The sequence below is a fragment of the Bison bison genome, unplaced genomic scaffold, assembly GCF_000754665.1.
Source record: "Bison bison bison isolate TAMUID 2011002044 unplaced genomic scaffold, Bison_UMD1.0 scf7180017864389, whole genome shotgun sequence".
Lineage (NCBI taxonomy): Eukaryota > Metazoa > Chordata > Mammalia > Artiodactyla > Bovidae > Bison > Bison bison.
The window spans coordinates 9,022,147-9,040,204 of record NW_011494961.1 but is presented as its reverse complement, the minus strand read 5'-3'; the positions used below and the strand labels follow the sequence as shown (position 1 = coordinate 9,040,204).

The 18,058-nt window shown below is 39.6% G+C and overlaps 1 protein-coding gene across 3 annotated transcripts in view; it reads right to left on the bottom strand.

Annotated features, from left to right (window-relative positions):
• PAPSS1 (3'-phosphoadenosine 5'-phosphosulfate synthase 1) overlaps positions 1 to 18,058 on the bottom strand; it is a 112,968-nt gene that overhangs the window by 7,446 nt on the left and 87,464 nt on the right. For all 3 annotated transcript variants that reach the window (XM_010858576.1, XM_010858578.1, XM_010858579.1), the window contains exon 11: positions 11,554 to 11,783. In XM_010858576.1, the coding sequence (XP_010856878.1) occupies positions 11,554 to 11,783 (230 nt within the window). The remainder of the gene's footprint in view (positions 1 to 11,553; positions 11,784 to 18,058) is intronic.

The window sequence follows — 18,058 nt, the reverse complement described above, 5'->3', positions numbered from 1 at the left end:
CAGTTATTTTGGGGCCCAGAAAAATAAAGTCAGCCACTGTTTCCCCATCTATTTCCCATGAAGTGATGGGACCAGATGCCATGATCTTAGTTTTCCGACTGTTGAGCTTTAAGCCAACTTTTTCACTCTCCTCTTTCACTTTCATCAAGAGGCTTTTTAGTTCTTCTTCACTTTCTGCCATAAGTGTGGTGTCATCTGCATATCTGAGGTTATTGATATTTCTCCCAGCAATCTTGATTCCAGCTTATGCTTCTTCCAGCCCAGCATTTCTCATGATGTACTCTGCATATAAGTTAAACAAGCAGGGTGACAATATACAGCCTTGACGTACTCCTTTTCCTATTTGGAACCAGTCTGTTGTTCCATGTCCAGTTCTAACTGTTGCTTCCTGACATGCATACAGGTTTCTCAAGAGGCAGGTCAGGTGGTCTGGTATTCCCATCTCTTTCAGAAATTTCCACAGTTTATTGTGATCCACACAAAGGCTTTGGCACAGTCTATTACCTCCTTCTTTATCAAGATGCCTATTCATCTTTTGGAACTCAGCCCAAATGTCACCTACTCCAGGAACCCATCCTTGATAACCCAGACTTGGTCAGATAAGTGTTAGCTGAGCTTGCCACAAGTCTTCTGCAAAGCACATGGGACTGTTAGTTAACTGTGTCATTAGTGGTTTATTGTCTGTCTTCTCCAGAATGTAAGTCCTGTATCTGTTAAGCCAACAAATCAAGCTTGTTTCCAACCACAGTGCCCATACTTAGCAAGGGCATGTATGTAGTAAAGATCAATATGTAGTTAATAAATGAATAAAAGAACAGCAAAGTTGGAAAATTTTATCCTAATTTCAATGTAAATGTTGACTTTAAAACAAGATACAGCATATATAAAATATATAATTTGACTTTCAAAAGTATACATAGTACTATCATTAATTATGATTCAAAGGTATAGTAAGATTTTAAATGAGACCTTATCTGTTACTGGTTATGCAATAACTCCCTATGCAATAAAAATAATATTTATTACTGTCTAATAATTATTATCTATGCAATAAAAAAATAAAACTTTTGCCATAAAGTATGTGAAAAATCTACAAGCACAGGACAAGACTCATTGGCAAATTCATGCAATTACTGTCAGACTTCCACAAGTTTTCAAAAGAAACATCAAAATCAGTAAAAACATTTTATGAATTAATGGCAGACAGTTCCCCAGTACTTTAACAGAAATATTTATGTGTGGCAAAGACTGCACAGCAAGAAAGAAAAAAGAAGTCACACAAGAAATATTTCAGGGGTCAACATGACAAGACTTGGGTGTGAAGAGTGAGGTGAAAGAATAAAGGACTTCAAACTTTCTACATAAGAAGAAGAACAGGTAACTAAAGAAACTTAGGATTTGGAGATACATGAAGGGAAAGGGAAAGTGGCTTCTGGACATTTTAAATAACATCATGAAATCTAAGCAGAAACACCCATTAGTGTGTAGATAGGATTCTAAGATGGCCTTCATGACCTTCACCCCATGAAGGTGTCACTACCATGATATGTCCTTATATGGCAAAAGGAATTCTGCAGAAGCAATGAAAGTTACTAATCAATTGACCTAAAATAGTGAAATTATGTGAGTGGGCCTAACTAATGAATTAGAGGCCTAATCATTCAAGCCCTCTAAAAGCAAAGAATGTTCTCAGATGACAGCAGTAGTCAGAGATTTGAACCCTCAGGGATTTGACCTGAGGGAGGTTCTAACACTGAGATAAAGGGGCCCACAAGGAAAAACCACAATGCGGCTTTGAGCTGTAGAGAATGGCCCCCCTATTAACCAGTAAGAAGATGGGGACCCTCAGTCCTATAACCATATAGAACTGAATTTTTCCAAAAAGGGGCATCTGGCTTGTCTAAAGGACATCTAAGGTCTATTCCATCTCAAAATTCTAGGAAATATTTAATGTTTATTATTTTTCTTAAAGTCCTGTATTTTGCAATTGGTTCTTCCTTTTTGGATTACCTATTTCTTAAAATCGGAGACGGAAACGGCAACCCACTCCAGTATTCTTGCCTGGAGAATCCCATGGACATAGGAGCTTGGGGGGCTACAGTCCATGGGGTAGCAAAGAGTCGGACACGACTGAGCGACTAACACACACACACACATTTTCATTATTATTATGTTTGGTGATCTGTGGTCTTTTACTACTGTAACTGCCACCCCAGGCTTCTGACTAAGGAACTGTGAGGTTATGAATGGGTAATGTTTTAAGCCACTGAATTTGTGTTAACTTGTTACAGAGCAATAGAAAGTTAACATAATTAGCAACCTGGAAACATTGAGGAATAGCTTTAAGTGTCACCACACAGAAACCACTAGAGCAGGTGAGCGCTTCTGTGAAAAGTATATAAAAGAGTGAAGAATATATGAGAAAAGCCTTGAGGATGTCTATAAGTAGAGTGCTTTAAAAAAAGAAGACGTTAGTAGTAGTACATGACTTAAAGTATTTTTGCTAAGTCACTTGAGTCGTGTCCGACTCTGTGCGACCCCATAGACGGCAGCCCACCAGGCTCCCCTGTCCCTGGGATTCTCCAGGCAAGAACACTGGAGTGGGTTGCCATTTCCTTCTCCGATGAATGAAAGTGAAAAGTGAAAGGGAAGTCGCTCAGTCGTGTCTGACTCTTCACGACCCCATGGACTGCAGCCTACCAGGCTCCTCCGTCCGTGGGATTTTCCAGGCAAGAGTACTGGAGTGGGGTGCCATCGCCTTCTCCAGATTCAAGGTATACTTCAGAATTAAAAATATGAAGGAAATACTCTACTGATAACATGGAAATAACCAAAAGCAAACATTTATGTCTACCTGTTCTCTCACTGACCCATTTCCACCAGGCACTCTGACGTGCACTCTCCTTTTGGTGAGCTGCTATTTCAAAAATATGAACCAAAATTTTGCATTAACCCATCCAAATACAAAGAAGAATTATTGCTAAAGGAGAAAAATTACAAATAGCTGAATTATCTCTAAAGCTGAAAGAATGGCTTTTAATCTTGTAGTCCTAAAACTAAATTTCCTTGAGTCATTATTACAGCTAATATGAACCTACTTAACTTCCTAAGTATAAACAGATGATTTTTATCATAATTCTTATCAATAATATCTTGCAATCTTCATGAAGTTTGTTTTTTTATCCCTAAGCCTTGTTTTACACTGGTATTTAGTCAAATCAAAGCTATAAAATCATTAATTACATAAAAGTTGGCACTGAATAACATCCATTAATCAAACATAAGATAACCTCATATGTGCATAATTAATAACTGTGTTTTCTCACTACATCAAAGACTATCGCCTTTCCACAAAATTTTAATGACTTTCCAACATATTCCCATCAACTTAATTACGCTTGAACAGGAATATAAAAAATTAGAAAACTAAGGCAGTTTTAAAGCTTCCCAAGTTACAATTTATTAGATTTAGTAACTCAAAAAAAATTCCAAGAAAATGAGCCAGTCATGCAACTAATATAGAATTCATCACTGGAAATTCTTATGAGAACTGATGTAATTATTTAGCTTTTGAATGATTAAAAGAGAGACTTAAAGCAATATTACACAGACTTAACAAAACATTAAAGTTATCAAGGGCTTAACTACATACAGATGGACTCTATGGTCCTGCATGTGATTAAATCAACTGATCATGCAAGGAAACCACAGTAACAAAACACATCCGCACAAGAAGTGTAAAAGCTCAGCTCTAGCTTTGCTTCCTTAACTCATCAAAATGCAAACTCATCTAAGTTTTAAGTAACCGGCCACCTGAAGAACAATTCTACTTCTCACCTCGTATTCTGTAAGTGACTGTTACTTTCAGAACAAGGTTTCACTCATAACGTTTGTACATAAACCACACAAATAAATTGCATGCTGGGTGAGAAGTGAAGGGTTGCCCTGCCCAGCATTCCACCCCTGGCACTATTCATTCTATCTATCTGTAGGAAACCAAGCCTACCCTCAGTGGGGATTCTCAATGGCAGGAGGAGCTTTCAAAAGAATTGCCAGTAGGTAATCCTCTCCAGACTAAGAAAATTAAAATCTCTGATGGTGACCCTACATGTTTTGAACCACAAAAGGATATATTTGAAGCTTTTTGGTTTTCCTTAATATTTAATTTATATTTTCACTTCAATTACCTATACAGTAATGTAGTTCAAAGTTTACTCTAATTGCTTTTTCTTTAAAAAAATTTTCCTTAACCTTCTAAGGCATCTCTTTGGTAGAAGACCCTTTAAAACTCATCACATTGCTTTTATAGCTGCACTTTTTTTCAGACAGTGAAACTGTAGTATGTGTGTATGTATGTATATAAGTATATATACATATGCATACATATACGTATTTAAATACACACAGAGACACATACAGCTATTTTTAATATAAATTTATTTATTTTAATTGTTTTTAAGCCAAAACAAAACACGCCATGATTTAGAACGATTTCCAGGTATTGGCAAACCCTCATTTTGTACAAGGGTAAAAATTGTACATTTCTGGTTTGTTGTAAATTCTTCTCACGGTGAGGTTTTGCAGTATAGTATAACCTGGGCCACAACTCAGATCTTCAGAAAATAACGGTCTAGCAGAGCACCCAAAGCTCATGCTCTGGAACAACCCAGAGGGGTAGGGTGGGGAAGGATGTGGGAGGGGAGGTTAAGGATGAGGGAGACACATGTATACCTGTGGCCGATTCATGTTGATGTATGGCAAAAAAAAAAAAAAAAAATCAACATGTTGTAATTATCCTCCAATTAAAATACATAAAAAGAAAATAATGGTCTAGTGTGGGTCTTGCCTTGAATTCCACACCAGGGCCGTTAAGCACAGTCAGGAGTGCTTTCACAATTCCCCAAACCAGTTACACAATAAGCCTTTTCTGTTCACTGACTCATGGGGTTTTCCTGTGTTCTTCTAGAGTCCACTGCTCAGAAAAGTCTGCTTTCATCTAAGATTGTGCATTTTCTCCAGAATTATTTGTCATTAAACAAGAAGCCAACAAATCCCTCGAGTTCCACTGTTATCAATAGTATTTAATTTTGCAGGTAACTTATTTTATTAAATGACATCAGAATTTATGTCCCTTTCAGAAACAAAATAATTTTTTTTTTTAATTTCTTTTTCCTTCTTGTCTGAACCATTACAAAACAGGCCACATTAAATGAGGACACGAGGTTAGGATCAGCATTATTCCTGAACGCAGAGTCAACAGTGCAGTATCATGGAAAAAAGGATGAGTTCTCTCAGATGAGAAGTTGTAAGACATAAGTTTCAATCAGCACCCATGAACTGAGAAAACAAAAATTTAAAAAGAGAGCTGGCCCTCCAAACCCATGGTTTCTACATCCAAGGATACAAACAACCTCTGACTGAAAACATTCAGGGGGCAAGAAGATAATTCTAGAAAGTCCCAAAATGTAAACCTGTAAAATCAAGAGTGGGTTTTCTGAAAGGGTAAACAAAATCAATAAACCTCTGGCCAAGCTCATCAAGAGGAAAGGAGAAAGGATCCAAATAAACAAAATAAAAAATGAAAGAAGATAAATAACAACTGACACTGAAAAAACACAAAAAGTCAAAAAATAAAACTTGAATTGATCATGGGCAGGCAACAATATATATAATTTACATAGCATTTATATTGTATTAGGTATTAAAAATACTCTGCTACTGCTGCTAAGTAGCTTCAGTCGTGTCCGACTCTATGCGACCCCATAGACAGCAGCCCAACAGGCTCCTCCGTCCCTGGGATTCTCCAGGCAAGAACACTGGAGTGGGCTGCCATTTCCTTCTCCAATGCATGAAAGTGAAAAGTGAAAGTGAAGTCGCTCAGTCGTGTCTGACTCTTCGAGACCCCATGGACTGCAGCCTACCAGGCTCCTCCGTCCATGGGATTTTCCAGGCAAGAGTACTGGAGTGGGTTGCCATTGCCTTCTCCGAGGTAATTTAAAGTACACAGGAGGATGTGTGTAAGCCATATACAAATACTACACCATTTTATATAAGAGACTGGAGCATCTGAATGCTTTGGTATCTGTGCAAGGGTCCTGGAACCAATCCTCACAGCAACTAAGAGGCAACCTCTTGCTCAGCCTGAAGTGTAATTAATACTAACAAAGCAAGAGTACTAAATAAGCAGGTGCAATTTGCATGAAATAAGTATTAACAAAACACGAAGCTCCTACTAACGGAAAATAGCTAGGAGCTACAGATTCCGGAAAGAACTACAAACGTTGAGCTAGAAGAAAATCAGTTCATCCACTGCCACCCTTCTGGAGATAAAGAAACAAGGCCGGAGATGACACAGGAATCTCAAGTCACTCGGCAAGCATGGGGCTAGCATTCGTAACTTCTGCTTCTAGAGCCTCACACGGCCACTCTAAACTTACAGGGTGTACCGCCTACAGGCTTCCCCCATTTACTGCACTTCACTTTACTGTGTCTTTCACAAATTGAAGGTCTGTGGCAACCCTGCCTCAAGAAAGTCTACTGGCACCATTTTTCCAACAGTGTTTGCTCATTTTGTGTCCGTGTGGCACATTTTGATAATCCTCACAATTGTTCATACTTTTTCATTATATATATTATATATATGATAACAATGTACACATTTCTAGTACTTACTACGTTCCAGTTAACACTGTTTGCAAATGACACATAGGAGCTGATCTGGTCCTCAACCACTCTATGAAGATACACACAGCACGATCACTACACCCCATTCTGAAGCTGAGGGAAGCAGGGCAGGAGGAGGACAGTGGTTCACCCGCGGTCACACAGCTGCAGGGGCGGTGGGGCAAGAATGTGACTCCATTCGCTTGGGCTTCAAAGTCTGTGCTCTTTTGCTATTCTGACTCTAGCATAACAAAACAGAGACACTTCTAGGGGAAATTGTTCTAGATCTAATTCTGAACAGAAAGAAACTGGCCAGTAAAGGGAAAGTAGCAAAAATCTTGGAAGGAAAAAAACATCATTTTGGCAGAACGAAGAGAGGGAGGACAGAAAAGAGCCTTGATCTGCATGTGTGGGATCCACACTGGGAACAGAATTAAAATCAAGGAAGACAGCATAAGAGAGTAATCCCCAGACACATTCAGCAATTTTGTTTCCCAAGCTTAAAGAATCCAATCCTACAATAACAATAATTAAAAAAAATATTTAATCTATCACTGTTACGACTCCCCCAAATCAGAGACTCAACCTAGCAAACTACATCATCTTTGTAGACATGATAAAAATGGGAGCTGGGGACTAACATAATTTTGAGGATTTGTATTTAATTGAATAATACTATGTCTAATGGAAGCTAGATTGTACATCATAAGGTTTCTAGTGAATTCTGTCCTCTATGAAGTCCAGTTTAATAATTCTATTATAATGACTTGAATAATAACCTTGAAAGTCATGTTATCTAAAAGTTTAATTAGCATATAGCGAGGATGACAGAATCAGCAATTAAAAGACCTGAAAAGTCTTTAGATGAAATTAAACAAGATGTTAAAATAAAAATAAATTTAAAATTTTCTAATTGGGATCTAAATAAATAATAAGAAAAATAGAGGGCTAGAGAAATGGTGTTTAGTTGAGAAGAAGACTTAATTAATGCAACCTTTAATGCAACCTTTGCTGAAGTTATTCAGTTTCTCTATTGATATAACTAATGTCTTGTCTAAAGGATATCTAAGGTCTATTCCATCTCAAAATTCTATGAAATATTTAATGTTTATTATTTTTCTTAAAGTCCTGTATTTTGCAATTGGTTCTTCCTTTTTGGATTACCTATTTCTTAAAATCGGAGAAGGAAATGGCAACCCACTCCAGTATTCTTGCCTGGAGAATCCCATGGACAGAAGAGCCTGGACAGCTACAGTCCACAGGGTCACAAAGAGTTGGACACAACTGAGCGACTAACATACACACACACACACACATTTTCATTATTATTATTGTATCGGTGATCTGTGATCTTGGAGGTTACTGTAATTGTTTTAGAGCCCCATGAACCATGCCCATATAATGATGGTGAACTTACTAAATGTATGTGCTCTGACTGCTCCACTAACTAGCAGTTCCCCCATCTCTCTCCCTCTCCTCAGGCCTCTCTATTCCCTGAGACACAACAATATTGAAACCAGGTCAATTAATAATCTACAATGCCCTCTAAGTTTTCGAGTCAAAAGTGCACGTCTCACTTTAAATCAAAAGCTAGAAATGATTAAGCTTATTAGTGAGGAAGGCATGTTGAAAATTGAGATGGGCTAGGCCTCTCATGCTAAGCAGCCAAGTTGTGAATGCAAAGAAAAAGTTATTGCAGTAAATTAGAAGTGTTACTCCATGAATACATGAAGGACAAGCAAGCCAAACAAGCCTTATTGCTCATATGGAGAAAGTATTAGTGGTCTGGATAGATGATCAAACCACCTATAATAATCCTTTCAGCCAAAGCCTAATTCAGAGCAAGGCCCCAACTCTCTTCAATTCTGTGAAGACTAAGAGAGGTGAGGAAGTTTAAAAAGAAAAGTCTGAAGCCTGCAGAGGTTGGTTCATAAGGTTTAAGGAAAGAAGCCATCTCCATAACATAAAAGTACAAGGTGAAGAAGCAAGTGCTGATATAGAAGCTGCAGCAAGTTATCCAGAAGATCTAGCTGAGATCATTAATGAAGGTGGCTACACTAAACAATGGACTTCCCTGGTGGCTTAGATGGCAAAGAATCTGCCTGCAACACAGGAGACCTGGGTTCAATCCGTGGAGAGCCCCTGAAGAAGGGAATGGCAAGCACACTGCAGTATTCTTGCCTGCAGAATTCCACAGACAGAGGAGCCTGCTGTGCTACAGTCCACGGAGTCACAAAGAGTCAGACGCAACTGAGCAACTAACACTTTCACACTAAACAACAGATTTTCCATGTAGGTGAAATAGCCTTCTATTGGAAGATGATGCCATCTAGATGATGTCATTCATAGCTAGAGAGGAGAAGTCAATGTCTAGCTTCAAAGCGTCAAAGGACAGGCTGACTCTTGTTAGAGGTTACTGCAGCTGATGACTTTATGTTGAAGCCAATGTTCATTGACCATTCCAAAAATCCTAGTGTCTTTAAGAACAATGCTAAATCTACTCTGTCTCTGCTGTATGAATAGAACAACAAAGTCTGAACAACAGCACATCTGTTTACAACATGGTTTTACAGAGTATCTTAAGCCCAATGTTAAGAATTTCTGCTCAGAAAAAAAGATTCTTTTCAAAATACTGACACTGTTCATTGACAATGCGCCTGGTCACCCAAGAGCTCTGATGGAGGTGTGCAACGAGATTAATGTTACTTTCACGCCGGCCAACGTTGTGGATAAAGGACTAATTTCCACTTTCAAGTCTTCTTATTTAAGAAATACATTTTATAAAGCTGTAGTTGCCACAGACACTGATTCCTCTGATGGATCTGGGCAAAGTCAATTGAAAACCTTCTAAAAAAGGATTCACCATTCTAGATGCCGTTAAGAATATCTGGGATTCCTGGGGAGAGGTCAAAATAACAGCATTCACAGGAGTTTGGAAGAAGCTAATTCCAAACGTCATGGGTGACCTGAGGGGTTTGAAGCTTCAGTGGAGGAAAGAATTGCAGATGTGGTAGAAACAGTAAGAGAACTAGAATTAGAAGTGGAGTCTGAAGATGTGACTGAATTGCTGCAATCTCACAATAAAACTTAAATGGCTAAAGACTTGCTTCTAATAAGCAAAGAAAGTGGTTACTTGAGATGGAATCTACTCCTGGTAAGATGCTGTAGATTTTTAAATGACAACAAAGAATTTAGAATATTACATAAACTTTAGCTGATAAAACAGCAGCAGGGTTTGCGAGGACTGAGTCCAATTTTGAAAGAAGCTCTATTAAACAGGATTGTATGTTGCAGAGAGCTCATTAGTGAAACAGTTGATGGATGTGGCAAACTTCACTGTTGTCTTATTTTAAGATACTACCACAGCCCAAACTTCAGCAACCACCACCCTAATCAGTCAGCAGCCATCAACATGTAGGCAAGACCCTCCACCAGCGAAAACATCACAACTCACTGAAGGCTCAGAGGATGGTTAACATTTTTAAGCAATAAAGTTTTTTAAATTAAGGTATGTAAATTGCTTTTTTAGAAATACTGTTACTGTGTGCTTAATATACTATACTATATGTAGACATAACTTTTATTTGTACTAGGAAACAAAAAAATTTTATGTGACTTGCTTTATTGGGATTACTCACTTTAATTTCAGTGGTTTGGAACTGAACCCACAGTATCTCGAGGTATGGATATTATCTATAGATCAGATCAGATCAGATCAGTCGCTCAGTCGTGTCCGACTCTTTGCGACCCCATGAATTGCAGCACACCAGGCCTCCCTGTCTATCACCAACTCCCAGAGTTCACTCAGACTCACGTCCATCGAGTTGGTGATGCCATCCAGCCATCTCATCCTCTGTCGTCCCCTTCTCCCCCTGCCCCCAATCCCTCCCAGCATCAGAGTCTTTTCCAATGAGTCAACTCTTCGCATGAGGTGGCCAAAGTACTGGAGTTTCAACTTTAGCCTCATTCCTTCCAAAGAAATCCCAGGGCTGATCTCCTTCAGAATGGACTGGTTGGATCTCCTTGCAGTCCAAAGGACTCTCAAGAGTCTTCTCCAACACCACAGTTCAAAAGTGTCAATTTTTCGGCGCTCAGCCTTCTTCACAGTCCAACTCTCACATCTATACATGACCACAGGAAAACCCATAGCCTTGACTAGATGAACCTTTGTGGGCAAAGTAATGTCTCTGTTTTTGAATATGCTATCTAAGTTGGTCATAATAAAATGTTGCCAGTCAATAGAAGATAGATACATGCTCAATATTACCAATAATTTGCATGAAAAGGTTGTTCATTTTTTGCTCCTTCTAAGATCTTTGAAGAATGAAGTTGCACTCTCAGTGGTCAGCATACCCAGTGAGCTGCCATTCACTGGATCTGTGACAGTACAAGAGTATTTGAACTTTGTATGCCTCAGCTTACTACCAATCTACAAAATGGGGATAACTGTACCTACTTCACAGGATTAGTATAGGGCATTAATTACAAGTATTAACTTAATACCTATAATGCAATTAGGAGAGTGCCTGTCACACAATGACTGCACAAATATTAGTCAAACTCTCTTATTACTTGGATCCCTTGCACTTACTAGCAAAATCATCACTGAGTACTTGGACTACTTCTATAAGACAGACAGAAATGTCATCACTGCCTTAACACTTCCCAAGAAAATTCCTAAGATCATGAACCATGAAACTAGACTCAATTTTTATTTCTACTTCTAAAGTATTGAGAAATTAGTTTCTTTGGTTTGCCCGTCTCTGAAACTGGTACAACAAAGCCTGCCACTGGTCAGCTGTTGTAAAGATAAGGCAGTACATTAAAACCCTAGGAGCAGCTTAGAACACAAGGTGTTTCACAGATTTATGCAGAGAATGTAAAACTTACTGCTCAGAGTCATAGTAGTCCATCCGCTTCTTTTTCTTGTTATAAGCGGCAACTCGAAAGGGAACGATCTCCAAGGTGATCAGGCCCGGGGCCATGGTCAGCACTTTGGCGCCATGAGTCGGCTCATAAAGATCCTTCCCTGTTTCTGGATGGGGCATGCCAGCAGGGTCTCGGCCAACAATGTAGAAGTTGGCTCCCGCAACCATCCGTGCTCTGCAATGCCACTGGACCTAGAATAGAAATGGTCACATTAGACAACCACGATTTCATGACCAGCACTTAGAAGTAGTAAGTGGATAATAAATGTATATACTTCCTATATAATCAGTATCTATCAGCAGGAAATCTCAACAAATTAAAATCATCTCGGGAAGCCAGGAAAAAAAAAAAAAAAACACCTGGCAACCCCTCCCCTTCCAAAAAAATCTACAAGTATATATGTATATGGATCTGGGAAGCATAAGACAAGGTGTTGGCTGTGACTTAACAGCCAGCTGCTTTCAAAGGTAGCTCTGTAGCCTATACCGTCACATTGACTCACTGTGTAAAAACAAAAATTACTTGGTCTAACACCTAGAACTATAGAAATGTAGAAGTTAAAGTAACTGGAAGAGAGCATCATTCTCATTAAAACAGGAAGGAAGTGAATCCTCAAAGGTTAAGTGACTTGGCCAACAGAGCGTAGGACAAACCCAGATCCACACACTTGGTCTTCGTTTCCTGTCAGTGTACGGCTCCATTATTTAGTGATTTACAAAACCATCTCAGTTCTATGTGAACAGAGACATAAATGATGGCCACTGCATATCATTTCATTTTATCTCTCTTGATAGCCTCTCTTCTACCAAGTACTTTATTTTTATATCAACATAGTTCAGAAAGTCCAGGAGTATGAAGGCAACCCCATACCCTATATTTGAATAGGTCACCCTGAGGATTTTCAACTTTTCTAGTTGTTTCTACTGATATTTACCTCTATATTTCTAAACAGTACGTGTATACAGTTGTAACTTGACTGTTAATTTTAGATATTATATACTGTCATCCCTCCATATCTGTGGATGCTCAAGTCCCATAGTCAGCCCACCGTATTCAAGGTTCTACATCCATGGATTCAATCAAGCACAAATCATGCAGTACTGTACATATTTACTGGATAAAAACCTGCATAAAAGTGGACCTGCATAGTTCAAATTGGTCATGTTCAAAATTGTAATATAGGCATAATTTCCACATGATTATTTACTACTATAAAAGAAGATATTTGGCTCTTACTCCACTGTCTTCATTCCCTATCCCATTTATTCAATAAACACTGTGGTATCAATACTTTGGTGAAGTAACCATTTATCTGTAAAATGGGGATTACAATTGTATTTACTGGATACAATTTTTAATAAAATTAACGTATGAAAAAACTGAGGACTTAGAATAGAACCTGGCACAGACTAAGTACACAATAAATGTTAGCTGTTATCATCTTTATTTTACTCCTCTCCTTGTACAACTGTTTTTCCTAGAGTTAATAATTGCCTTAATTTGTTTTCTGCTTGCTTAGTTTTCCATAGACCTTTGTTTCTATATACCTTGTACTGTCTTTCTTCCTAAACACACAGTTTAATACAATTCTCAGTCTCCCCACCACTGAGTTCTGACCAAAGAAATGAAAGCCAAAGTGATGTGTGCCACTTGCAGATGTGGATCATTACAAAGCCTCCTGAGCACTAGCCTAGTTTGCTTTCCTCATGAGCCAGCTGGAGAAAGGACCCAAGGCCCTGTAACTACCTCTTTTTCCACTACAGTGTTACTTCTGCTTGCAGTGAGCTGCAGTAGTTCTGTATGCACCAGATGGCAAAGCATGAAGCCACACGACCTTTGTTCTCCACATACACCACCCCTTCCTCCATTCACCCCAGATTCAGCTCTTCATGAAATATCTGCTCATTTCCCTCTGCCCCTTCGCAGCAGACACACAGAAGAATTCCACTTGTTCAGACTCAATTTGTATCAAGGGGTCAGTCAGCATCAAATCATCAATTAAGTACTCTGCAACTCCACTTAAATGTAAAATCTTCTCTGCCTCATGAAAAATAGCTACTGCTTACAGAGTTAAATTAAAAGGGCAGTCTAAGTTTTCTGAACTTAGGTGAACTTACTTTGCTCATTATATATTTACGTCTGGATGCTTAAATCATTCAAGTGCCAACTGGTCAATAAGCCAGGAATATATTTCAAAAGCATATTGGTGACATGGGCCAGTTATAAGTCTGCCTTATAAAACTGTCAGAAAATGTAATTGCTTCTCTGACTTCTTTTAGAAGGTATATGAGTAAATTACATGTAAACACAACAAACATGGAGTCAGCTTTCCCCTGCAGGCGACCTAAATGGTTTCAATGTATATTTTAATGAATGGTTCCCTTATGAGAAAACTTTATGATTTTTAACAGCCATGAGTAAGCAAATCAAATGTCATTCTTCCAAGAAAGCCTAGTGTGAGTCAACTTATAACCTACTGAACAGGTAATATGTTTTAATGAAGTGAATACAAGTCAGCCATGGCCACTGGTATCTGGTTAGGAACGTAGGCTTTCAAGTCAGGCTGTCCTAGATTTGAACCCTAGCTTTGCCCCTCACTGATAGAAGGATCTTAAGCAACTTCTTTACACAAGCCTCAGTTTCCTAATTTATAAAAATGAGAATGATAACACGTAATGCATAAGATTGTTGGAAGTTTTGAAAGTACTCAGGATACTACCTGGCCTTCAATAAAGGAAAGTGGTTATTACTGCCACTATTACTATTACTCTGTGAAGTATTTCCTGACCATCACAGTTGAATTAATTGCTTCCTGACCAGAATTTCTAAAGAAAACTCCTTTCCTCTCTGAAGAAGATGACATGCTGCCCAGAAGATGGTTGTTAAAACCCAGAAAGAACTGTCTGTCTATCCGGCAGACTGAGGTCAGGATGTATTCCTTATCTTTTTATGCCACTGGCTAGCATAATTATCAGGAAACTGAATCCATACTGAAGGACTACATGATGATGCCTAAAAGTTTTCTATGAACCCCTATAAGAATCTGTAAATGGCCAACCTAACAACAAATGACTTATTTTCTACTTTACTTTCATCTGTGTAGCAAAGAACAAACAGCTTTGTCATTTTTTTCTGATTATAAGAGTAATTTAATTCACATGTGGCAAACACTGCTCGTTGCCTCCACAACAACTGATTTCTCTCTGAGCTCCCTATTCCTTAGTGACAGAAACCTCCCCCTAAAGGATGAAAATGCTACGTCCTTGCTTTCCCAGCAATATGGCATGGGTGCCCGCGCAAATAACCATCTCTTGGGAAGCTGTCTAGAGGATTCCTGAAAAACTTTTTTTCCCCATTAATAAAACTCTCAACTTTCACTTACCTGAAATGTCTTCCCTTCACCTTTATTTTTGCTTGACTATAGAATTCTAGATTACTAGACATGTTTCTACTTTTTTTCTCTCTTGAAAATGCTACTCCATTGCTTCTAGCTCATAATGCGCTTGAGAAGCCAGCCATCACTCTCATTACTCCCCTACTGTTCCCTCTTCCTCTCCCCATCTCTCTGCTTTTAAGGTTCCTCTCTATCATAAATTTTCAGCAGGTTGGCTACTATGTACCTAACTGTGGTTTTCTCTGGGTTTATCCTTTCTTATATTTACTGGGCTTCTTGAATTTGTAGGCTGATGTTTTCCACCAATTGCAGAAAACTTACAACCACTTTTTTTTTTTTCAAAAAGTTTTTGTGCCACATTCTCTTTCTCTCTCTTTCAGAACTTCATTCATACATATGTTAGATGGCTTGAGATTGTCCACAAGTTACTGAGGCTCTGCTTGTTTTCTCCCATTTATTTTCCTTTTTCAAAAAATTCCTACAGAGTTTTAAAAAACTCACTGACCTTTTTCTTCTGCCAACTCTAGTCAGCTTTTAAGTTTATCCAATAAACATTTCTGTTTCAGATACTATACTTTTTTAGCCCTTAGTTTTCCACTTGATTTTTTTCAGCTTCCACTTTTCTGAGATTCCCCATCCAAAGACAATATTTTTGTTTAAGAAGCTTCAATGGTCTTATTTGTTAATTCCAACATCAGCATCATCTAAAGGTACGCTTCTAGTGAAAGTTTTTATTCTGGATTATAAATCACAGTTCCTTGCTTATTTCCAATAATTTGTTGTATGCTGGACTTGTGAATGATTTGTGTTAAGGACCCTGAATAATGCTGTTCTCGTTTAGAATGTTAAGAGCCTGATTCCAGCAGGCAGGTAATTTACTGGCACGTCTTCTTATCTTTTTGAGGCTCAATTTTAAGCTCTATTGGGCAGGTTCAGTCCAGTTTTTGGACCAATTACCAACCTACTGCCTTTCAAATCCAAATTCACCCTTAGTATTTGCTGAGAAAATGGATTGAAAACTAGGCATTTCTCCTTCACAGTGAGCACAATGTTAAATCAGCAGAGGGCATTAGAGGGACACTGCAGGAGGAAGGATGTGTAGCGGTACCTGAATATGGGGCCATTTGGTGGCACAGGGGTCCAGCAGCAAACCCAAAGTGCACACTCCTTCGACAACCTCAAAGCCCTAGCCTGACTCCAGTGATCACCTCGCTACAGTCCTCCTAATGCAAACACCAGTGCACTCCAAGCCTCCCACTAGCAGCTTCCTGACTCCCTCTGCTTACTCACGTATCCCGCTGTGCTAGACTGTGCCTCAGAGAGTTGCTTCCTGCATTAATTGCTACATGGGTATCTCACAGTGTGCACCAATCTGGCAGCAAGCCAGCTCCCAATGAATGCTGTGACCCCCACTGAGCTCACCAGTCTTTAGCCTCAGCTAGCCTGTGAACCTGGAGAAGGCAATGGCACCCCACTCCTGTACTCTTGCCTGGAAAGTCCCATGGATGGAGGAGCCTGGTCGGCTGCAGTCCATGGGGTCGCTAAGAGTCGGACACGACTGAGTGACTTCACTTTCACTTTTCACTTTCATGCATTGGAGAAGGAAATGGCAACCCACTCCAGTGTTCTTGCCTGGAGAATCCCAGGGGCGGCAGAGCCTGGTGGGCTGCTGTCTATGGGGTCGCACAGAGTCGGACACACTGAAGCAACTTAGCAGCAGCAGCAGCAGCCTGTGAACCAGAAAGAGGGTTGTTCCCTGTTATCTGGCATCTGGCACACTGTTATGAACCAGTGTGGTCCAGAGAGTCCACTCAATTTCACCATCCAGTGGGAAGAAACCATACCTTTTCCAATGAGATCTGAAGCCCAGCCTTGGGGAGAGGATCCCTTTTCCAATTCTACCCTTCCTTTGGTAATCTCCCTCAGCCCTAGGGTACCCTTCAGAGTTCACTCTGCATTTTTTAGTTACTTCTCTATTAAAGTTCAGAGAAGGCAATGGCACCCCACTCCAGTGTTCTTGCCTGGAGAACCCCAGGGACGGCGGAACCTGGTGGGCTGCCGTCTACAGGGTCGCACAGAGACAGACACGACTGAAATGACTTAGCAGCAGCAGCTATTAAAGTTTAACAATTCTTTAAACTTCCCCTGTCCAATTCTGTGTGATTTCCCACTTACTGACTGTAAACAAATTGATAACACGCTTTCTGGACAATGTGGCCTATTTTCCAAAAGCATGTGTTTCTGGTGTCTTAGCTGCATATCTAAGATGTTAACAAGATTTCTCCACTTTAGCTAGGCTGCAATGTCATCTTTCAACAATGAATAACCTCTAGTACCTTCCATCCACTCTCAAACTTATTGTAGCTACTCTCTACCAGGCCTCAGAGTCTTGCCCTGCACAAATGCAGGCCAAGGAACCCTGGGGAACACCCTCACATCTTCTCTTGTCCTGAAAGTGAAAGCACTAGTCACTCAGTTGTGTCCGACCCTTTGTGACCCCATGGACTGTAGCCCACCAGGCTCCTCTGTGGAATCCCCATGGAATTCTCCAGGAAAAAATACTGGAATGGGCAGCCATTTCCTTCCCCGGGGATCTTCCTGCCCCAGAGATTGAACCTAGGTCTCCCGCATGCAGGCAGATTCGTTACTAACTGAGCCACCAGGGAAGCCCTGCCTTAGTTCTGTGCTGCAAGTCTCGTTGCTTCAGCAGCCCTGAAACCCAATCTCTGCCTTCTTAGCTCAACAGCTATATTTATGCAATGGAATACTACTCAGCCACAAGAAAGAATGAAATCCTGACATTTACAGCAACATGAACGTATCCAGAGATTATCATACTAACTGAAGTGAATCGGAGAAAGACATTTAAAAGATATCACCTATTGTGGAATCTTTGGCTGCATCCCTTCATTCTTTCTGGAGTTATTTCTCCACTGATCTCTAGTAACTTCCTGATGTTCAAGCTGGTCTTACAAAAGGCAGAGGAACCAGAGATCAAATTGCAAACATCCACTGGATCATGGAAAAAGCAAGAGAGTTCCAGAAAAGCATCTATTTCTGCTTTATTGACTA